We start from the raw sequence: 24,540 nt of genomic DNA on the forward strand, positions 1-24,540 counted from the left end.
AAGAAAAGTTCCACAACCCGGAAGACAACAAGACCACGTTGTTTCCGAATCAAAACGTGTTGCGAACAGCAGAGTAACGTTACTGAGAGTAGCAGAGAGCAGACTGCAGAGAGAACAGCTTTGTAGCCTTAACTACTCGAACGTAAGTCCATCTTCATCTACACGTTTGCAATATGATAAACAACATTGTAATAATGCCACCGGTATAATACAGAATTGGCGATACAATACCAAGGACAATTTAAAACGCTGACTAACAGTAACGTTATCTGGTTCTGAGAATGCCAACCAAGCTACATAACTGTTTTATTAACTAGTGGACCAGCTAACGTTAGCTAGCTACGAGTTTAACTCCTGTGCTATGAACTCCGATTGTAAAACGTATTTCTTCAATATATATGGCTGGTATACTAGCTATACAGCTAGTTCTAAAGTTAGCGAATACCAGAAATCAAATCAAATTTTATTTGTCACATACACATGGTTAGCAGATGTTAATGCGAGTGTAGCGAAATGCTTGTGCTTCTAGTTCCGACAATGCAGTAATAACCAACAAGTAATCTAACAATTCCTAAACTACTGTCTTATACACAGTGTAAGGGGATAAAGAATATGTACATAAGGATATATGAATGAGTGATGGTACAGAGCAGCATAGGCAAGATACAGTAGATGGTATCGAGTACAGTATATACATATGAGATGAGTATGTAAACAAAGTGGCATAGTTAAAGTGGCTAGTGATACGTGTATTACATAAGGATGCAGTCAATGATATAGAGTACAGTATATACGTATGCATATGAGATTAATAATGTAGCGTAAGTAACATTATATAAGGTAGCATTGTTTACCTCCTCCCTGTAGGCCGTCTTGTCGTTGTTGGTAATCAAGCCTACCACTGTTGTGTCGTCCGCAAACTTGATGATTGAGTTGGAGGTGTGCGTGGCCACGCAGTCGTGGGTGAACAGGGAGTACAGGAGAGGGCTCAGAACGCACCCTTGTGGGGCCCCAGTGTTGAGGATCAGCGGTGAGGAGATGTTGTTACCTACCCTCACCACCTGAGGGCGGCCCGTCAGGAAGTCCAGTACCCAGTTGCACAGGGCGGGGTCGAGACCAAGGGTCCCGAGCTTGGAGGGTACTATGGTGTTGAAAGCCGAGCTGTAGTCGATGAACAGCATTCTCACATAGGTATTCCTCTTGTCCAGGTGGGTTAGGGCAGTGTGCAGTGTGGTTGAGATTGCATCGTCTGTGGACCTATTTGGTCGGTAAGCAAATTGGAGTGGGTCTAGGGTGTCAGGTAGGGTGGAGGTGATATGGTCCTTGACTAGTCTCTCAAAGCACTTCATGATGATGGAAGTGAGTGCTACTGGGCGGTAGTCGTTTAGCTCAGTTACCTTAGCTTTCTTGGGAACAGGAACAATGGTGGCCCTCTTGAAGCATGTGGGAACAGCAGACTGGTATAGGGATTGATTGAATATCTCCGTAAACACACCAGCCAGCTGGTCTGTGCATGGTCTGAGGGCGCGGCTGGGGATGCCGTCTGGGCCTGCAGCCTTGCGAGGGTTAACACGTTTAAATGTTTTACTCACCTCGGCTGCAGTGAAGGAGAGACCGCATGTTTCCGTTGCAGGCCGTGTCAGTGGCACTGTATTGTCCTCAAAGCGGGCAAAAAAGTTAATTAGTCTGCCTGGGAGCAAGACATCCTGGTCCGTGACTGGGCTGGATTTCTTCCTGTAGTCCGTGATTGACTGTAGACCCTGCCACATGCCTCTTGTGTCTGAGCCGTTGAATTGAGATTCTACTTTGTCTCTGTACTGACGCTTAGCTTGTTTGATAACCTTACGGAGGGAATAGCTGCACTGTTTGTATTCAGTCACATTACCAGACACCTTGCCCTGATTGAAAGCAGTGGTTCGCGCTTTCAGTTTCACGCGAATGCTGCCATCAATCCACGGTTTCTGGTTAGGGAATGTTTTAATCGTTGCTATGGGAACGACATCTTCAACGCACGTTCTAATGAACTCGCACACCGAATCAGCGTATTCGTCAATGTTGTTATCTGACGCAATACGAAACATGTCCCAGTCCACGTGATGGAAGCAGTCTTGGAGTGTGGAATCAGCTTGGTCGGACCAGCGTTGGACAGACCTCAGCGTGGGAGCTTCTTGTTTCAGTTTCTGTCTGTAGGCAGGGATCAGCAAAATGGAGTCGTGGTCAGCTTTTCCGAAAGGGGGGCGGGGCAGGGCCTTATATGAGTCGCGGAAGTTAGAGTAACAGTGATCCAAGGTTTTTCCACCCCTGGTTGCGCAATCGATATGCTGATAAAATTTAGGGAGTCTTGTTTTCAGATTAGCCTTGTTAAAATCCCCAGCTACAATGAATGCAGCCTCCGGATAAATGGTTTCCAGTTTGCAAAGAGTTAAATAAAGTTTGTTCAGAGCCATCGATGTGTCTGCTTGGGGGGATATATACGGCTGTGATTATAATCGAAGAGAATTCTCTTGGTAGATAATGCGGTCTACATTTGATTGTGAGGAATTCTAAATCAGGTGAACAGAAGGATTTGAGTTCCTGTATGTTTCTTTCATCGCACCATGTCTCGTTAGCCATAAGGCATACGCCCCCACCCCTCTTCTTACCAGAAAGGTGTTTGTTTCTGTCGGCGCGATGCGTGGAGAAACCCGTTGGCTGCACCACTTCGGATAGCGTCTCTCCAGTGAGCCATGTTTCCGTGAAGCACAGAACGTTACAGTCTCTGATGTCCCTCTGGAATGCTACCCTTGCTCGGATTTCATCAACCTTGCTGTCAAGAGACTGGACATTGGCAAGAAGAATGCTAGGGAGTGGTGCACGGTGTGCCCGTCTCCGGAGTCTGACCAGAAGACCACCTCGTTTCCCTCTTTTTCAGAGTCGTTTTTTTGGGTCGCTGCATGCGATCCATTCCGTTGTCCTGTTTGTAAGGCAGAACACAGGATCCGCGCCGCGAAAACATATTCTTGGTCGTACTGATGGTGAGTTGACGCAGATCTTATATTCAGTAGTTCTTCTCGACTGTATGTAATGAAAGCTAAGATGACTTGGGGTACTAATGTAAGAAATAACACATAGAAAAACACAAAACTGCATAGTTTCCTAGGAACGCGAAGCGAGGCGGCCATCTCTGTCGGCGCCGGAAGTATGAAGTAACCAATGGGGCGGGTTAGTTAACCCTAACCCACTGATTGGACCAAGCATGCCATGACTACATTCTGAATAAGGGGCACGTTGAGAGTAATCTATCCTATGTGAAGCCATTTATCCGCAATAGAGGAGTTTGTAGTTCACGCTAAAAATAAAGTACATCCATTGAAACGGATACAAACGGTGGAACTAATGCCACATGTAGACTAGACGCTACTAAACACATTTGGAATGTTGTTACTGGAGGTCGATGATTAATCAGAATGGCCGATTACATTGCACTCCACGAGGAGACTGCGTGGCAGGCTGACGACCTGTTATGCGAGTGCAGCAAGGAGCCACGGTAAGGTGCTAGCTAGCATTAAACGTATCTTATAAAAAAAAATCAATCTTAACATAATCACTAGTTAACTACACATGGTTGATGATATTTCTAGTTTATCGTGTCCTGCGTTGCATATGATCGATGCGGTGCCTGTTAATTTATCGAATCACAGCCTACTTCGCCAACGGGTGATTTAACAAGCGCGTTTGCGAGAGAAAAAAAAGCGCTGTCGCTGCAGCAATGTACCTAACCATAAACATCAATGCCTTTCTTAAAAGTCAATACACAAGTATATATTTTTTAACCTGCATATTTAGTTAATATTGCCGGCTAACATGAATTTCTTTTCACTAGGGAAGTTGTCACTTCTCTTGCGTTCTGTGCAAGCAGTTTGGGCTGCCTGGCTCGTCGCGAACTGTGTGAAGACCATTTCTTCCTAACAAAGACCATAATTATAATTTGCCAGAATTGTACATAATTATGACATAACATTGAAGGTTGTGCAATGTAACAGCAATATTTAGACTTAGGGATGCCACCCGTTAGATAAAATACGTAACGGTTCCATATTTCACTGAAAGAATAAACGTCTTGTTTTCGAAATTATAGTTTCCAGATTTGACCATATTAATGACCTAAGGCTCGTATTTCTGTGTGTATTATAATTAAGTCTATGATTTGATAGAGCAGTCTGACTGAGCATTGGTAAACAGCAGCAGGCTCGTAAACATTCATCCAAACAGCACTTTCCTGCGTTTGCCAGCAGCTCTTCACTGTGCTCTTCAAGCATTGCGCTGTTTATGACTTCAAGCCTATCAACTCCCGAGATTAGGCTGGCAATACTAAAGTACCTATTAGAACATCCAATAGTCAAAAGGTATATGAAATACAAATGGTATAGAGAGAAATAGTCCTATAATAACTACAACCTAAAACTTCTTACCTGGGAATATTGAAGACTCATGTTAAAAGGAACCACCAGCTTTCATGTGTTAAGGAACTGAAACGTTAGCTTTCTTACATGGCACATATTGCACTTTTACTTTCTTCTCCAACACTTTGTTTTTGCATTATTTAAACCAAATTGAATGTTTCATTATTTATTTGAGGCTGAATTGATTTTATTGATGTATTAAGTTAAAATAAGTGTTCATTCAGTATTGTTGTAATTGTCATTATTACGATTAGTGGTCGACCGATTAATTTGGGCCGATTTCAAGTTTTCATTTTTTAAATTATTTTATTTCAACTTTATTTAACCAGGTAGGCCAGTTGAGAACAAGTTCTCATTTGCAACTGCGACCTGGCCAAGATAAAGCAATGCAGTTCGACACATACAACGACATAGAGTTACACATGGAGTAAAACAAACATACAGTCAATAATACAGTATAAACAAGTCTATATACGGTGTGAGCAAATGAGGTGAGATAAGGGAGGTAAAGGCAAAAAAAGGCCATGGTGGCAAAGTAAATACAATATAGCAAGTAAAACACTGGAATGGTAGATTTGCAATGGAGGAATGTGCAAAGTAGAGAGAGAAATAATGGGGTGCAAAGGAGCAAAATAAAATAAAACAATAAAATAAATACAGTATGGAAAGAGCAAGTTGTTTGGGCTAAATTATAGGTGGGCTATGTACAGGTGCAGTAATCTGTGAGCTGCTCTGACAGTTGGTGCTTAAAGCTCGTGAGGGAGATAAGTGTTTCCAGTTTCAGTGTTTTTGTAGTTCGTTCCAGTCATTGGCAGCAGAGTACTGGAAGGAGAGGCGGCCAAAGAAAGAATTGGTTTTGGGGGTGACTAGAGAGATATACCTATACTATGGGAGATGCTATGTTGACCAGCGAGCTGAGATAAGGGGGGACTTTACCTAGCAGGGTCTTGTAGATGACACTGAGGAAGTACAGTTCCCGCTCAGCCCAGTTAAAACTGTTCGCTGCTCTGGCCCCCCAATGGTGGAACAAACTCCCTCACGACGCCAGGACAGCGGAGTCAATCACCACCTTCCGGAGACACCTGAAACCCCACCTCTTCAAGGAATACCTAGGATAGGATAAGTAATCCTTCTCACATCACCCCCCTTAAATGATTTAGATGCACTATTGTAAAGTGGCTGTTCCACTGATGTCAGAAGGTGAATTCACCAATTTGTAAGTCGCTCTGGATAAGAGCGTCTGCTAAATGACTTAAATGTAAATGTAATGACATGGAGCCAGTGGGTTTGGCGAATTATTATGATTAGCGAGGGCCAGCCAACGAGAGCGTACAGGTCGCAGTGGTGGGTAGTATATGGGGCTTTGGTGACAAAACGGATGGCTGTGATAGACTGCATCCAACTTGTTGAGTAGGGTATTGGAGGCTATTTTGTAAATGACATCACCAAAGTCGAGGATTGGTAGGATGGTCAGTTTTACAAGGGTATGTTTGGCAGCATGAGTGAAGGATGCTTTGTTGCGAAATAGGAAGCCGATTCTAGATTTAACTTTGGATTGGAGATGTTTGGCATTGAAGGGTCATAACAATCGGAAATCTGTATTTTTGGACACCGGTTTTGCTGAATTATTATTATTATTTTTTCACCTTTATTTAATCTTTATTTAACTCGACTTCGACCCTCCACACCAACATGGGTGGAACCCAACAAAAGCTTACCGTTTTCCCATCCTCTCCAATCCCATTAACAGCACCATCGTCTCCATAAGCAAGTCTCCTCTATCTGCCCTACCGGTCTTCACACGACTCAACACTGCAGCCCAATCAGAGCAGATCACCACTCTGAACAAGTCTCCTCTATCTGACCTACCGGTCTTCACACGACTCAACACTGCAGCCCAATCAGAGCAGATCACCACTCTGAACAAGTCTCCTCTATCTGACCTACCGGTCTTCACACGACTCAAAACTGCAGCCCAATCAGAGCAGATCACCACTCTGAACAAGTCTCCTCTATCTGACCTACCGGTCTTCACACGACTCAACACTGCAGCCCAATCAGAGCAGATCACCACTATGAACAAGTCTCCTCTATCTGACCTACCGGTCTTCACACGACTCAACACTGCAGCCCAATCAGAGCAGATCACCACTCTGAGCGGTTCCACCTCCTCCACCCTGGTTTGGTAACTGAACAGGTTACTGTTTGACTGAGCCATAGATACTAGATGAGAGCTACTTTATTGCTTAGTGGTTGTGTGGGCAGAGAATCCAGGTCCAGATTGTACAGATCAACACTGTGGTTTGTGAGGCAACCAGGGGTGTATTCATTAGTGCACAAAGTACAACAAAGTTTTGCAACAAAACTAGGCCTAAGCGTTTCTTAGCCCTCACGCTTTGTTCCGTTTGCGTCTGTAAGCTTCCGTTCTGTGTGGTTCCTAGTGACTATTACCCAGCTGATTGTAGCTGTCTTTGTCCCCAGGTGTGATAGTCTCTACCCAGCAACGGGATGGAGGCCCAGCCAGAGGAGGCGGCTTTGGTACCGGAGGTTCTTCAGAGCTCAGCACACGGAGAGGAACTGGAACTGAACAACGGTACCAGCACCAAGCACCTGGAGGACGGATGCACAGCTGAGACAGAACCTCAGGGACTGACCTCCGGGACCTCAGACAGCCGTTTACCGGGAGAGTTAACGGGAGGAGCAGAGGAGATGGAGGTTACAGAGAATCTCAGCTCTGTCTCGAGCTCCGAGCTGGGAGATGGAACCACACACACACACCTTCCCCAGGACCTCTCCCAGGACCCCCACCAATACCTCTCCCAGGACCTCTCCCAGGACCCCCACCAGGACCCCTCTCAGGACCCCCCCCAGGTACTGCTGATGTTACAGGACGGTGTGTGTGTCAGGGACCAGCGGGACAGCAGCAGCTCCTCCTCAGACAGTGATTCAGACTCCTCTTCCTCCGGTGTGACGCTGGCTGTTGTGTTAGGTCAGGCAGATGAAGATGATGATGACGACGAAGGCTTCAGTCGGGCAAGGAAACCCTGTTCCATCAAAACCCTGGATGAGATCCTGCCTGAGGTACCCCTGGCTTCTCTCTAACCCCTGGCTTCTCTCTAACCCCTGGCCTCTCTCTAACCCCTGGCTTCTCTCTAACCCCTGGCTTCTCTCTAACCCCTGGCCTCTCTCTAACCCCTGACCTCTCTCTAACCCCTGGCCTCTCTCTGACCTCTCTCTAACCCCTGGCCTCTCTCTAACCCCTGACCTCTCTCTAACCCCTGGCTTCTCTAACCCCTGGCCTCTCTCTAACCCCTGGCCTCTCTCTAACCCCTGGCCTCTCTCTAACCCCTGACCTCTACTCTGGGAATACAGAACTTCATGTGAGTAAAAATAAAATGAGCGCTGTATTCACGTGAAAATGAAATGTGTGTTTGTGTGTGTAGGAGTTGCCTGCTGTCGAGGAGTTGACGGTTGTTCTACCAGAGGAGGCGGAGATACTGCCCCTAGGATCAGTCACCAGTATCATCCAACAGCTGGGTTAGTCCCTCCCCCTAGGACCAGTATCATCCAACAGCTGGGTTAGTCCCTCCCCCTAGGACCAGTATCATCCAACAGCTGGGTTAGTCCCTCCCCTAGGACCAGTATCATCCAACAGCTGGGTTAGTCCCTCCCCTAGGACCAGTATCATCCAACAGCTGGGTTAGTCCCTCCCCCTAGGACCAGTATCATCCAACAGCTGGGTTAGTCCCTCCCCCTAGGACCAGTATCATCCAACAGCTGGGTTAGTCCCTCCCCCTAGGACCAGTATCATCCAACAGCTGGGTTAGTCCCTCCCCCTAGGACCAGTATCATCCAACAGCTGGGTTAGTCCCTCCCCCTAGGACCAGTATCATCCAACAGCTGGGTTAGTCCCTCCCCCTAGGACCAGTATCATCCAACAGCTGGGTTAGTCCCTCCCCCTAGGACCAGTATCATCTAACAGCTGGGTTAGTCCCTCCCCCTAGGACCAGTATCATCCAACAGCTGGGTTAGTCCCTCCCCCTAGGACCAGCATCATCCAACAGCTGGGTTAGTCCCTCCCCCTAGGACCAGTATCATCCAACAGCTGGGTTAGTCCCTCCCCCTAGGACCAGTATCATCCAACAGCTGGGTTAGTCCCTCCCCCTAGGACCAGTATCATCCAACAGCTGGGTTAGTCCCTCCCCCTAGGACCAGTATCATCCAACAGCTGGGTTAGTCCCTCCCCCTAGGACCAGTATCATCCAACAGCTGGGTTAGTCCCTCCCCCTAGGACCAGTATCATCCAACAGCTGGGTTAGTCCCTCCCCCTAGGACCAGTATCATCCAACAGCTGGGTTAGTCCCTCCCCCTAGGACCAGTATCATCCAACAGCTGGGTTAGTCCCTCCCCCTAGGACCAGTATCATCCAACAGCTGGGTTAGTCCCTCCCCCTAGGACCAGTATCATCCAACAGCTGGGTTAGTCCCTCCCCCTAGGACCAGTATCATCCAACAGCTGGGTTAGTCCCTCCCCCTAGGACCAGTATCATCCAACAGCTGGGTTAGTCCCTCCCCCTAGGACCAGTATCATCCAACAGCTGGGTTAGTCCCTCCCCCTAGGACCAGTATCATCCAACAGCTGGGTTAGTCCCTCCCCCTAGGACCAGTATCATCCAACAGCTGGGTTAGTCCCTCCCCCTAGGACCAGTATCATCCAACAGCTGGGTTAGTCCCTCCCCCTAGGACCAGTATCATCCAACAGCTGGGTTAGTCCCTCCCCCTAGGACCAGTATCATCCAACAGCTGGGTTAGTCCCTCCCCCTAGGACCAGTATCATCCAACAGCTGGGTTAGTCCCTCCCCCTAGGACCAGTATCATCCAACAGCTGGGTTAGTCCCTCCCCCTAGGACCAGTATCATCCAGTATCCAACAGCTGGGTTAGTCCCTCCCCCTAGGACCAGTATCATCCAACAGCTGGGTTAGTCCCTCCCCCTAGGACCAGTATCATCCAACAGCTGGGTTAGTCCCTCCCCCTAGGACCAGTATCATCCAACAGCTGGGTTAGTCCCTCCCCCTAGGACCAGTATCATCCAACAGCTGGGTTAGTCCCTCCCCCCTAGGACCAGTATCATCCAACAGCTGGGTTAGTCCCTCCCCTAGGACCAGTATCATCCAACAGCTGGGTTAGTCCCTCCCCCTAGGACCAGTATCATCCAACAGCTGGGTTAGTCCCTCCCCCTAGGACCAGTATCATCCAACAGCTGGGTTAGTCCCTCCCCCTAGGACCAGTATCATCCAACAGCTGGGTTAGTCCCTCCCCCTAGGACCAGTATCATCCAACAGCTGGGTTAGTCCCTCCCCTAGGACCAGTATCATCCAACAGCTGGGTTAGTCCCTCCCCCTAGGACCAGTATCATCCAACAGCTGGGTTAGTCCCTCCCCCTAGGACCAGTATCATCCAACAGCTGGGTTAGTCCCTCCCCCTAGGACCAGTATCATCCAACAGCTGGGTTAGTCCCTCCCCTAGGACCAGTATCATCCAACAGCTGGGTTAGTCCCTCCCCCTAGGACCAGTATCATCCAACAGCTGGGTTAGTCCCTCCCCCTAGGACCAGTATCATCCAACAGCTGGGTTAGTCCCTCCCCCTAGGACCAGTATCATCCAACAGCTGGGTTAGTCCCTCCCCCTAGGACCAGTATCATCCAACAGCTGGGTTAGTCCCTCCCCCTAGGACCAGTATCATCCAACAGCTGGGTTAGTCCCTCCCCCTAGGACCAGTATCATCCAACAGCTGGGTTAGTCCCTCCCCCTAGGACCAGTATCATCCAACAGCTGGGTTAGTCCCTCCCCCTAGGACCAGTATCATCCAACAGCTGGGTTAGTCCCTCCCCCTAGGACCAGTATCATCCAACAGCTGGGTTAGTCCCTCCCCCTAGGACCAGTATCATCCAACAGCTGGGTTAGTCCCTCCCCCTAGGACCAGTATCATCCAACAGCTGGGTTAGTCCCTGCCCTTCACATTACACCCTCCTGACCCCTCTTGGTGACTGAATGCCCCTGCCCTTCACATTACACCCCCCTGACCCCTCTTGGTGACTGAATGCCCCTGCCCTTCACATTACACCCCCTGACCCCTCTTGGTGACTGAATGCCCCTGACCCCTCTTGGTGACTGAATGCCCCTGCCCTTCACATTACACCCCCTGACCCCTCTTGGTGACTGAATGCCCCTGCCCTTCACATTACACCCCCTGACCCCTCTTGGTGACTGAATGCCCCTGCCCTTCACATTACACCCCCCTGACCCCTCTTGGTGACTGAATGCCCCTGACCCCTCTTGGTGTCTGTTGTGTTTCCTCAACAGTGATCATTCAGTCATTGAAGGACACGCCCCCTCTGAAGGACGACAGCGTCATCTTCAACTCTGATAGGCTGGCCGTGGGCAAGGTAAGAGGGGCTCCCGGGGAGGAGTGCTCAGAATACCCCCCTCCCTCCCACACACACAGTCCTCATCCTCAGGTATTTGAGGTGTTCGGGCCGGTCTCCAGTCCCTTCTATGTGTTGAGGTTTAACTCTCTCTCTCCTCCTCAGGTATTTGATGTGTTCGGGCCGGTCTCCAGTCCCTTCTATGTGTTGAGGTTTAACTCTCTCTTCTCCTCAGGTATTTGAGGTGTTCGGGCCGGTCTCCAGTCCCTTCTATGTGTTGAGGTTTAACTCTCTCTTCTCCTCAGGTATTTGAGGTGTTCGGGCCGGTCTCCAGTCCCTTCTATGTGTTGAGGTTTAACTCAGAGAGTGACATCGCAGAGAGAGGAGTGAAGCTGAAGGACTCCATGTTCTACGCCCCGTCTCTCACCGACTACACCCTCTATATCCTCACTGAGCAGCTACGACGGTCAGTACACTGACTACACCCTCTATATCCTCACTGACTACACCCTCTACATCCTCACTGAGCAGCTACAACAGTCAGTACACACTGACTACACCCTCTACATCCTCACTGAGCAGCTACAACGGTCAGTACACACTGACTACACCCTCTATATCCTCACTGACTACACCCTCTATATCCTCACTGAGCAGCTACAACGGTCAGTACACACTGACTACACCCTCTATATCCTCACTGAGCAGCTACAACGGTCAGTACACAGACTACACCCTCTATATCCTCACTGAGCAGCTACAACGGTCAGTACACACTGACTACACCCTCTATATCCTCACTGACTACACCCTCTATATCCTCACTGAGCAGCTACAACGGTCAGTACACACTGACTACACCCTCTATATCCTCACTGAGCAGCTACGACGGTCAGTACACTGACTACACCCTCTATATCCTCACTGAGCAGCTACAACGGTCAGTACACACTGACTACACCCTCTATATCCTCACTGAGCAGCTACAACGGTCAGTACACTGACTACACCCTCTATATCCTCACTGAGCAGCTACAACGGTCAGTACACACTGACTACACCCTCTATATCCTCACTGACTACACCCTCTATATCCTCACTGAGCAGCTACAACGGTCAGTACACACTGACTACACCCTCTATATCCTCACTGAGCAGCTACAACAGTCAGTACACACTGACTACACCCTCACTGAGCAGCTACGACGGTCAGTACACAGACTACACCCTCTATATCCTCACTGAACAGCTACGACAGTCAGTACACACTGACTACACCCTCTATATCCTCACTGAGCAGCTACAACAGTCAGTACACACTGACTACACCCTCACTGAGCAGCTACGACGGTCAGTACACAGACTACACCCTCTATATCCTCACTGAACAGCTACGACGGTCAGTACACACTGACTACACCCTCTATATCCTCACTGACTACACCCTCTACATCCTCACTGAGCAGCTACAACGGTCAGTACACACTGACTACACCCTCTATATCCTCACTGAGCAGCTACAACGGTCAGTACACACTGACTACACCCTCTATATCCTCACTGAGCAGCTACAACGGTCAGTACACTGACTACACCCTCTATATCCTCACTGAGCAGCTACGACGGTCAGTACACACATGTATAATTGAAGCTGACGTGTGTGTGTGTGTGTGTGTCTGTGTGTGTGTGTGTGTGTGTGTGTGTGTGTGTGTGTGTGTGTGTTTAGGTTGAAAGGCTCCGACGCCTCCTGGAAGAACGACCAGGAACCACCACCAGAGGTGAGGAACACACATTACTGATAATGCCACACAGGCCCTAGGTTACCTGCCGCCCAACGCTCTAACCGCTAGGTTACCTGCCGCCAAACGCTCAAACCGCTAGGTTACCTGCCGCCCAACGCCCTAACCGCTAGGCTACCTGCCGCCAAACGCTCTAACCGCTAGGCTACCTGCCGCCCAACGCTCAAACCGCTAGGCTACCTGCTACCCAACGCTCAAACCGCTAGGTTACCTGCCGCCAAACGCTCAAACCGCTAGGTTACCTGCCGCCAAACGCTCTAACCGCTGAGGTTACCTGCCTCCTCGCTCAACCGCTAGGTTTACCTGCCGCCAAACGCTCTAACCGCTGAGGTTACCTGCCGCCAACGCTCTAACCGCTAGGCTACCTGCAGCCCAAACGCTCTAACCGCTGAGGCTACCTGCCGCCCAACGCTCTAACCGCTAGGCTACCTGCCGCCCAACGCTCTAACCGCTGAGGCTACCTGCCGCCCAACGCTCTAACCGCTAGGCTACCTGCCGCCCAACGCTCTAACCGCTAGGCTACCTGCCGCCAAACGCTCAAACCGCTAGGCTACCTGCCGCCCAACGCTCTAACCGCTAGGCTACCTGCCGCCCAACGCGCTAACCGCTAGGCTACCTGCCGCCCAACGCGCTAACCGCTAGGCTACCTGCCGCCCAACGCTCTAACCGCTAGGCTACCTGCAGCCCAACGCTCTAACCGTCTCTCCTCTGTCCTGTCCCCCCTCGTCTCTCCTCTGTCCTGTCCCCCCTCGTCTCTCCTCTGTCCTGTCCCCTCTCGTCTCTCCTCTGTCCTGTCCCCTCTCGTCTCTCCTCTGTCCTGTCGTCTCTCCTCTGTCCTGTCGTCTCTCCTCTGTCCTGTCGTCTCTCCTCTGTCCTGTCGTCTCTCCTCTGTCCTGTCGTCTCTCCTCTGTCCTGTCGTCTCTCCTCTGTCCTGTCCCCCTGAGGTCTGTCCTGTCCCCCTCGTCTGTCCTGTCCCCCTCGTCTGTCCTGTCCCCCTCGTCTGTCCTGTCCCCCTCGTCTCTCCTCTGTCCTGTCTCCTCTGTCCTGTCCCCTCTCGTCTCTCCTCTGTCCTGTCGTCTCTCCTCTGTCCTGTCCCCCCTCGTCTCTCCTCTGTCCTGTCCCCCTCGTCTCTCCTCTGTCCTGTCCCCCTCGTCTCTCCTCTGTCCTGTCCCCCTCGTCTCTCCTCTGTCCTGTCCCCCTCGTCTCTCCTCTGTCCTGTCCCCCCTCGTCTCTCCTCTGTCCTGTCCCCCTCGTCTGTCCTGTCCCCCTCGTCTGTCCTGTCCCCCTCGTTGTCCTGTCCCCCCTCGTTGTCCTGTCCCCCTCGTCTGTCCTGTCCCCCCGTCTCTCCTCTGTCCTGTCCCCCTCGTCTCTCCTCTGTCCTGTCCCCCTCGTCTCTGTCCCCTCTCCTGTCCTGTCCCCTCTCGTCTCTCCTCTGTCCTGTCCCCCCTCGTCTCTCCTCTGTCCTGTCCCCCCTCGTCTCTCCTCTGTCCTGTCCCCTCTCGTCTCTCCTCTGTCCTGTCCCCTCTCGTCTCCCCGCTGTCCTGTCCCCTCTCGTCTCCCCGCTGTCCTGTCCCCTCTCGTCTCTCCGCTATCCTCTGTCCTGTCCTCTTATCTCCCCTCTCTCCAGGCGTTAGACTTCAGTGATGACGAGGCAGAACAGAAGATGAAAAGGAAGAAGAAGAAGGGGAATGTTCAGAAGAGTGAGAGAGAAAGAGGACAGAGAGCTGACCAACAACCAGGTCAGACACAACATACACTGTTTCTGGTCAACTCTGAAACCTCTGTGAATTTCGTTCAGTTCATGTCAGGACGATGTCTGGAGTGTGTTGAAGGCCATTGGTGGAAATTCTCCCGGAGAATCTGATGGTCTCGTCGGTTTGACCTCCTTTTGACACGAGCAATTCAAGAGCCAATCACCACAGAGCACAGGGGCGTTCCCAAAGCATATTGTTGGTGACCACGTGGACAGAAAGCACACAGTCTGTATTCGATGGGAAGAAAATGTTGTGAGTGCAAAGCATCAGATTAGGGGAGAATGGGGCTGTGTCACACTGTTAACTGGGGTGTATCCCAACACCAGTAGGTCTATAGGTTATCTTATCATAGATAACTATGATGCTAATTTCCACATGGCTTGACCTAGCAAACTATGATGCTAATTTCCACATGGCTTGACCTAGCAAACCACGATGCTAATTTCCACATGACTTGACCTAGCAAACTATGATGCTAATTTCCACATGACTTGACCTAGCAAACTATGATGCTAATTTCCACATGGCTTGACCTAGCAAACTATGATGCTAATTTCCACATGACTTGACCTAGCAACTCAGAAATACACACATTCACCTCTAAAATACACACATTCACCTCTACAAATACACACATTCACCTCTACAAATACACACATTCACCTCTAAAATACACACATGCACCTCTAAAATGCACACATTCACCTCTAAAATGCGCACATGCACCTCTAAAATGCGCACATGCACCTCTAAAATGCGCACATGCACCTCTAAAATGCGCACATGCACCTCTAAAATGCGCACATTGACCTCTAAAATGCACACATTCACCTCTAAAATGCACACATGCACCTCTAAAATGCACACATGCACCTCTAAAATGCACACATTCACCTCTAAAATACACACATTCACCTCAATGTTTTGAGATGCTGACATGGATTTAGCAGGTGGGTGACCTCTTGCGATGTCGTCCCACATTAGAATCTCCATTTGATAGGATTGTAGATTGGGAGAGACACCAACATGTGGAACCCCCTGCCCCAGTCTCCCCTATTCAGTTATTAGACTGGGTATTGGGCTGTACAGCGCTCTGTAGATTGGGAGAGACACCAACATGTGGAACCCCCTGCCCCAGTCTCCCCTATTCAGTTATTAGACTGGGTATTGGGCTGTACAGCGCTCTGTAGATTGGGAGAGACACCAACATGTGGAACCCCCTGCCCCAGTCTCCCCTATTCAGTTAGACTGGGTATTGGGTATAACCCCTGTGTGTGTGTGACCTCATTTTCTTTCTCTTCCAGATAGAGATTCCGTCACCAGACCACAGGTGTCCCAGAGGCCTTTGCAACAGAGTCGTCCACCCCGCCGTGACAACTGGGGTCCCCCACCCCGATACGAAGGGGCTCCGTACTACACACACCAGCCCCACTACCCCTACCCTCCCCCCTACCAGCCCCAGTCCTTCCCCCTCTATCCTCCCCCTCCTCCCCCCCACATGTCCTTCCCCTGGTCCCCTCCCCCCTCTCACCCCTACCACAACCTCCCCTTCTCTCACCTCCCCCTCCTCCCCCACCGCCCACTGGCCCCTATCCTCCTGAGTGAGGACACACACAACTAGTGACTGTACACCTCACTGACACTCATCAGCGTTGTTTGACCAAATCAACACATTAAAGTATATTTTTACTGTCTGCATTTCATATCTGTTTTAATAGTTTCTGTTCTTAAATCCCCGGTAGTAGAGACTATTGTAGTGATGATGATAACAGCTCTCTACAGTTTAATTAACAAATATGACCCTGTTCTGGTCCATAACCTCATCATGTACCCTCCTCTCAGAGCTGTTGGCTATATGACCCTGTTCTGGTCCATAACCTCATCATGTACCCTCCTCTCTGAGCTGTTGGCTATATGACCCTGTTCTGGTCCATAACCTCATCATGTACCCTCCTCTCAGAGCTGTTGGCTATATGACCCTGTTCTGGTCCATAACCTCATCATGTACCCTCCTCTCAGAGCTGTTGGCTATATGACCCTGTTCTGGTCCATAACCTCATGTACCCACCTCTCAGAGCTGTTGGCTATATGACCCTGTTCTGATACCCTCCTCTCTGTATCTGAGAGCTGTTGGCTATATGACCCTGTTCTGGTCCATAACCTCATCATGTACCCTCCTCTCAGAGCTGTTGGCTATATGACCCTGTTCTGGTCCATAACCTCATCATGTACCCTCCTCTCTGAGCTGTTGGCTATATGACCCTGTTCTGGTCCATAACCTCATCATGTACCCTCCTCTCAGAGCTGTTGGCTATATGACCCTGTTCTGGTCCATAACCCCATCATGTACCCTCCTCTCAGAGCTGTTGGCTATATGACCCTGTTCTGGTCCATAACCTCATCATGTACCCTCCTCTCAGAGCTGTTGGCTATATGACCCTGTTCTGGTCCATAACCTCATGTACCCTCCTCCTCTGAGGGCTATATTTGTATGTATTATGGATCCCCATTAGTACCTGGTTAAATAAAAAACGAAGTGGTGCAAAACTTGTTCACAGCTCAATTCAGCAGGACTCTGGTGACAAATAAAATAAACTATTCAATTCTATGTTGGTCAATAATTCAGTATTTAATGGTCAGGCTAATAACTAAATATTTGGCGTTCCCCGAACGGACACGACGAGCGAATTCAACGTTACAAAGCCACGCCCATAGCGCGCTGTGATTGGACAAAGGGACTGTACTAACTTCCGTATACACAAAGCACAGATGACGTTGCAGTCCCTCCACTAGTCTCTTCCGCCTCATATCAGTTGTCTGTCCTCTGTGTCCCATGACGGCGAATAACTAATCCTCCAACACCGTCTGGCGTCATTTACCGACACATTTATTACGAACAAGATGAGTGAAGCTGTCGACACCACGACGCTGTGTCTCTTCGATGTGGACGGGACGCTGACTGCCGCCCGACAGGTAAGTACACCAACGATAGTTCCTACGGTACTGCTACCGATCGGTCCCCTTCTACAGTCCACTAACCTAACGAAAAGACTGTTAAAATAACCCAACGTTAACGTTAGTTCACACCTACCAGCATTTGTCCAATATAAACTCGTTTTCTTTACGAAACGTTTGGAATAAACTGTTTCTGTTACAAAACGGGGTAATGAATAGAACCATGTTCACTAACCCTGAATAACTCAAGACAGGTAAAACGGACCGTTGTTAGTAAACACTCCAGGCAATAGACAGAGAGAGTGCTATGGTTTAGCTATATTAGTCAGTCACCAGGTGAATGATATAGACTGTGTCAGCGGTCGAGGCAGGACCGTGTCAGCGGTCGAGGCAGGACCAGGTCCGGGGTCGAGGCAGGACAGTGTCCGGGGTCGAGGCAGGACAGTGTCCGGGGTCGAGGCAGGACCGTGTGATTGACTGGTTGTTGTAGCAGTGTACTAGCGTGTATTGGTGTGTTTCAGAGGGTGACTCCCGGGATGGAGGACTTTCTGCAGCGTCTGCGGCGGCGTGTTCGAGTCGGCGTGGTGGGGGGGTCGGACTTCATCAAGATCAAAGAACAACTGGGAGATGATGGTGAGTGTCTGTGTGGGAGTTAAGGTGTGTCTGGGAGGGAGGGGGTTAAGTTGTGTCTGGGAAGGAGGGGGTTAAGTTGTGTCTGTGTGTCTGGGAGGGAGGGGGTTAAGGTGTGTCTGGGTGAGTTTGAGATAATATATTTAAAAGCAATATACCACAATCCACACAGGATCCTTATTGCTATTATAAACTGGTTACCAACATACATAGAACAGTAAACAAGAATGTTTTGCATCCTACCTGTGGTGTATTGTAGAGATGTAGGACTCTAGTGGTATACTGTAGAGATGTAGGACTCTAGTGGTATACTGTAGAGATGTAGGACTCTAGTGGTGTATTGTAGAGATGTAGGACTCTAGTGGTGTATTGTAGAGATGTAGGACTAGTGGTATATTGTAGGGATGTAGGACTCTAGTGGTGTATTTTAGAGATGTAGGACTCTAGTGGAATATTGTAGGACTCTAGTGGAATATTGTAGGGATGTAGGACTCTAGTGGAATATTGTAGGGATGTAGGACTCTAGTGGTGTATTTTAGAGATGTGGGACTCGTGGAATATTGTAGGGATGTAGGACTCTAGTGGAATATTGTAGGGGTGTAGGACTAGTGGTATATTGTAGGACTCTAGTGGTGTATTGTAGAGATGTAGGACTCTAGTGGTGTATTTTAGAGATGTGGGACTCGTGGAATATTGTAGGGATGTAGGACTCTAGTGGAATATTGTAGGGGTGTAGGACTAGTGGTATATTGTAGGACTCTAGTGGTGTATTTTAGAGATGTAGGACTCTAGTGGAATATTGTAGGACTCTAGTGGAATATTGTAGGGATGTAGGACTCTAGTGGAATATTGTAGGGATGTAGGACTCTAGTGGTGTATTTTAGAGATGTAGGACTCTAGTGGAATATTGTAGGGATGTAGGACTCTAGTGGAATATTGTAGGGATGTAGGACTCTAGTGGTGTATTTTAGAGATGTAGGATTCTAGTGGAATATTGTAGGGGTGTAGGACTAGTGGTATATTGTAGGACTCTAGTGGTGTATTGTAGGGATGTAGGACTCAAGTGGTGTATTTTAGAGATGTTGGACTCTAGTGGAATATTGTAGGGATGTAGGACTCTAGTGGAATATTGTAGGGATGTAGGACTCTAGTGGTGTATTTTAGAGATGTAGGATTCTAGTGGAATATTGTAGGGGTGTAGGACTAGTGGTATATTGTAGGACTCTAGTGGTGTATTGTAGGGATGTAGGACTCTAGTGGTGTATTTTAGAGATGTAGGACTCTAGTGGAATATTGTAGGACTCTAGTGGAATGTTGTAGGGATGTAGGACTCTAGTGGTGTATTTTAGAGATGTAGGACTCTCGTGGAATATTGTAGGGATGTAGGATTCTAGTGGAATATTGTAGGGGTGTAGGACTAGTGGTATATTGTAGGACTCTAGTGGTGTATTGTAGGACTCTAGTGGTGTATTGTAGGGATGTAGGACTCTAGTGGTGTATTTTAGAGATGTTGGACTCTAGTGGAATATTGTAGGGGTGTAGGACTAGTGGTATATTGTAGGGGTGTAGGACTCTAGTGGTGTATTTTAGAGATGTAGGACTCTAGTGGAATATTGTAGGGATGTAGGACTCTAGTGGTGTATTGTAGGGATGTAGGACTCTAGTGGTGTATTTTAGAGATGTAGGACTCTAGTGGAATATTGTAGGGATGTAGGACTCTAGTGGTGTATTTTAGAGATGTAGGACTCTAGTGGAATATTGTAGGGATGTAGGACTCTAGTGGAATATTGTAGGGGTGTAGGACTAGTGGTATATTGTAGGGATGTAGGACTCTAGTGGTGTATTTTAGAGATGTAGGACTCTAGTGGAATATTGTAGAGATGTAGGACTCTAGTGGTGTATTGTAGAGATGTAGGACTCTAGTGGTGTATTGTAGAGATGTAGGACTCTAGTGGTGTATTGTAGAGATGTAGGACTCTAGTGGTGTATTGTAGAGATGTAGGACTCTAGTGGAATACTGTAGGGATGTAGGACTCTAGTGGAATATTGTAGGGATGTAGGACTCTAGTGGTGTATTTTAGATGTAGGACTCTAGTGGAATATTGTAGGGGTGTAGGACTAGTGGTATATTGTAGGGATGTAGGACTCTAGTGGAATATTGTAGGACTCTAGTGGAATATTGTAGGGATGTAGGACTCTAGTGGAATATTGTAGGGATGTAGGACTCTAGTGGTGTATTTTAGAGATGTGGGACTCGCGGAATATTGTAGGGATGTAGGACTCTAGTGGAATATTGTAGGGGTGTAGGACTAGTGGTATATTGTAGGACTCTAGTGGTGTATTGTAGAGATGTAGGACTCTAGTGGTGTATTGTAGGACTCTAGTGGTGTATTGTAGCGATGTAGGACTCTAGTGGAATATTGTAGGGATGTAGGACTCTAGTGGTGTATTTTAGATGTAGGACTCTAGTGGAATATTGTAGGGGTAGGACTAGTGGTATATTGTAGGGATGTAGGACTCTAGTGGTGTATTTTAGAGATGTAGGACTCTAGTGGAATATTGTAGGACTCTAGTGGAATGTTGTAGGGATGTAGGACTCTAGTGGAATATTGTAGGGATGTAGGACTCTAGTGGAATATTGTAGGGGTGTAGGACTCTAGTGGTGTATTTTAGAGATTTAGGACTCGTGGAATATTGTAGGGGTGTAGGACTAGTGGTATATTGTAGGACTCTAGTGGTGTATTGTAGGGATGTAGGACTCTAGTGGTGTATTTTAGAGATGTTGGACTCTAGTGGAATATTGTAGGACTCTAGTGGAATGTTGTAGGACTCTAGTGGAATATTGTAGGGATGTAGGACTCTAGTGGTGTATTTTAGAGATGTAGGACTCTCGTGGAATATTGTAGGGATGTAGGATTCTAGTGGAATATTGTAGGGTGTAGGACTAGTGGTATATTGTAGGACTCTAGTGGTGTATTGTAGGGATGTAGGACTCTAGTGGTGTATTTTAGAGATGTTGGACTCTAGTGGAATATTGTAGGGATGTAGGATTCTAGTGGAATATTGCAGGGGTGTAGGACTAGTGGTATATTGTAGGACTCTAGTGGTGTATTGTAGGACTCTAGTGGTGTATTGTAGGGATGTAGGACTCTAGTGGTGTATTTTAGAGATGTTGGACTCTAGTGGAATATTGTAGAGATGTTGGACTCTAGTGGTGTATTGTAGCGATGTAGGACTCTAGTGGAATATTGTAGGGATGTAGGACTCTAGTGGTGTATTTTAGATGTAGGACTCTAGTGGAATATTGTAGGGGTGTAGGACTAGTGGTATATTGTAAGGGTGTAGGACTCTAGTGGTGTATTTTAGAGATGTAGGACTCTAGTGGAGTATTGTAGAGATGTAGGACTCTAGTGGAATATTGTAGGGATGTAGGACTCTAGTGGTGTATTTTAGAGATGTAGGACTCTAGTGGAATATTGTAGGGATGTAGGACTCTAGTGGTGTATTTTAGATGTAGGACTCTAGTGGAATATTGTAGGGGTGTAGGACTAGTGGTATATTGTAGGGGTGTAGGACTCTAGTGGTGTATTTTAGAGATGTAGGACTCTAGTGGAATATTGTAGGGATGTAGGACTCTAGTGGTGTATTGTAGAGATGTAGGACTCTAGTGGTGTATTGTAGAGATGTAGGACTCTAGTGGAATATTGTAGGGATGTAGGACTCTAGTGGTACTGTATTTTAGAGATGTAGGACTCTAGTGGAATATTGTAGGGATGTAGGACTCTAGTGGAATATTGTAATATTGTAGGGTGTAGGACTCTAGTGGTGTATTTTAGAGATGTTGGACTCTAGTGGAATATTGTAGAGATGTAGGACTCTAGTGGAATATTGTAGGGATGTAGGACTCTAGTGGAATATTGTAGGGATGTAGGACTCTAGTGGTGTATTTTAGTAGGACTCTAGTGGAATATTGTAGGGTGGAATGTAGGATGTAGGACTAGTGGTATATTGTAGATGTAGGACTCTAGTGGTGTATTTTAGAGATTTAGGACTCGTGGAATATTGTAGGGATGTAGGACTCTAGTGGAATATTGTAGGGGTGTAGGACTAGTGGTATATTGTAGAACTCTAGTGGTGTATTGTAGGGATGTAGGACTCTAGTGGTGTATTTGTAGGATTCTAGTGGAATATTGCAGGGGTGTAGGACTCTAGTGGTGTAGATGTAGGACTCTAGTGGAATATTGTAGGGGTGTAGGACTAGTGTAGGGATGTAGGACTCTAGTGGTGTATTTTAGTGTAGGACTCTAGTGGTATTGTAGGGATGTAGGACTCTAGTGGAATATTGTAGGGATGTAGGACTCTAGTGGTGTATTTTAGAGATGTAGGACTCTAGTGGAATATTGTAGGGATGTAGGACTCTAGTGGTGTATTTTAGAGATGTAGGACTCTAGTGGAATATTGTAGGGATGTAGGACTCTAGTGGAATATTGTAGGGATGTAGGACTAGTGGAATATTGTAGGACTCTAGTGGTGTATTGGACTCTAGTGGTGTATTGTAGGGATGTAGGACTCTAGTGGTGTATTGTAGCGATGTAGGACTCTAGTGGAATATTGTAGGGATGTAGGACTCTAGTGGTGTATTTTAGATGTAGGACTCTAGTGGAATATTGTAGAGGACTAGTGGTATATTGTAGGGGTGTAGGACTCTAGTGGTGTATTTTAGAGATGTAGGACTCTAGTGGAATATTGTAGGGATGTAGGACTCTAGTGGGCATTGTAGGGATGTAGGACTCTAGTGGTGTATTTTAGAGATGTAGGACTCTAGTGGAATATTGTAGGGATGTAGGACTCTAGTGGTGTATTTTAGAGATGTAGGACTCTAGTGGAATATTGTAGGGATTCTAGTGGATGTAGGATGTAGGACTCTAGTGGAATATTGTAGGGGTGTAGGACTAGTGGTATATTGTAGGGATGTAGGACTCTAGTGGTGTATTTTAGAGATGTAGGACTCTAGTGGAATATTGTATTGTAGTGGTGTATTTTAGAGATGTAGGACTCTAGTGGTGTATTGTAGAGATGTAGGACTCTAGTGGTGTATTGTAGAGATGTAGGACTCTAGTGGAATATTGTAGGACTCTAGTGGTGTATTGTAGAGATGTAGGACTCTAGTGGAATATTGTAGGGATGTAGGACTCTAGTGGTGTATTTTAGAGATGTAGGACTCTAGTGGAATATTGTAGGACTCTAGTGGAATATTGTAGTGGATGTAGGACCCTAGTGGAATATTGTAGGGGTGTAGGACTAGGTATATTGTAGGACTAGTGGAATATTGTAGGGATGTAGGACTCTAGTGGTGTATTTTAGAGATTACTCTAGTGGGATATTGTAGGACTCGTGATGTAGGACTCTAGTGGAATATTGTAGGGGTGTAGGACTAGTGGTATATTGTAGGACTCTAGTGGTGTATTGTAGGACTCTAGTAGTAGATGTAGGACTCTAGTGGTGTATTTCTAGAGATGTAGGACTCTAGTGGAATATTGTAGGGATGTAGGACTCTAGTGGTGTATTGTAGAGATGTAGGACTCTAGTGGAATATGTAGGACTCTAGTGGAATGTAGGACTCTAGTGAAGTAGATGTAGGACTCTAGTGGAATATTGTAGGGATGTAGGACTCTAGTGGTGTATTTTAGAGATTTAGGACTCGTGGAATATTGTAGGGATGTAGGACTCTAGTGGAATATTGTAGGGGTGTAGGACTAGTGGTATATTGTAGGACTCTAGTGGTGTATTGTAGGGACTCTAGTGGTGTATTGTAGGACTCTAGTGGTGTATTTTAGAGATGTAGGACTCTAGTGGAATATTGTAGTGGATATTGTAGGACTCTAGTGGTGTATTTTAGAGATGTAGGACTCTAGTGGAATATTGTAGGACTCTAGTGGAATGTTGTAGGACTCTAGTGGAATATTGTAGGGATGTAGGACTCTAGTGGTGTATTTTAGAGATGTAGGACTCTAGTGGAATATTGTAGGGACTAGGATTCTAGTGGAATATTGTAGGGATGTAGGACTCTAGTGGTGTATTTTAGAGATGTAGGACTCTAGTGGAATATTGTAGGGATGTAGGACTCTAGTGGAATATTGTAGGGGTGTAGGACTAGTGGTATATTGTAGGACTCTAGTGGTGTATTGTAGGACTCTAGTGGTGTATATTGTAGAGATGTAGGACTGTGGTGTATTTTAGATGTAGGACTCTAGTGGAATATTGTAGGGATGTAGGACTCTAGTGGTGTATTTTAGAGATGTAGGACTCTAGTGGAATATTGTAGGACTCTAGTGGTGTATTTGTAGGGATGTAGGACTCTAGTGGAATATTGTAGGGATGTAGGACTCTAGTGGTGTATTTTAGAGATGTAGGACTCTAGTGGAATATTGTAGGGATGTAGGACTAGTGGACTATTGTAGGGATGTAGGACTAGTGGTATATTGTCTAGTGGTGTATTGTAGGATGTAGGACTCTAGTGGTGTATTGTAGGGAT

General features: G+C 47.4%; 2 protein-coding genes across 2 annotated transcripts in view; both read left to right on the plus strand.

The window, feature by feature from the left end:
* The first annotated feature begins 5 nt into the window (after positions 1-5).
* On the plus strand, positions 6-17,028 carry LOC135507240 (H/ACA ribonucleoprotein complex non-core subunit NAF1-like). Its single transcript, XM_064926836.1, has 8 exons — positions 6-142; positions 6,924-7,523; positions 7,886-7,979; positions 10,806-10,888; positions 11,173-11,333; positions 12,594-12,645; positions 14,294-14,405; positions 15,725-17,028. The coding sequence occupies exons 2-8, from the start codon at positions 6,951-6,953 to the stop codon at positions 16,039-16,041; spliced, it is 1,392 nt and encodes a 463-aa protein (XP_064782908.1). The 5' UTR covers positions 6-142; positions 6,924-6,950; the 3' UTR covers positions 16,042-17,028.
* Positions 17,029-17,195: 167 nt separating this feature from the next.
* Positions 17,196-24,540, plus strand: part of LOC135507238 (phosphomannomutase 2-like) — a 36,624-nt gene continuing 29,279 nt past the window's right edge. The window contains exons 1-2 of the mRNA XM_064926834.1: positions 17,196-17,393; positions 17,897-18,008. Coding sequence (XP_064782906.1) covers positions 17,322-17,393; positions 17,897-18,008 — 184 coding nt within the window. The 5' untranslated portion in view covers positions 17,196-17,321. The remainder of the gene's footprint in view (positions 17,394-17,896; positions 18,009-24,540) is intronic.

The sequence above is a fragment of the Oncorhynchus masou genome, chromosome 20 (genome assembly GCF_036934945.1).
Source record: "Oncorhynchus masou masou isolate Uvic2021 chromosome 20, UVic_Omas_1.1, whole genome shotgun sequence".
Lineage (NCBI taxonomy): Eukaryota > Metazoa > Chordata > Actinopteri > Salmoniformes > Salmonidae > Oncorhynchus > Oncorhynchus masou.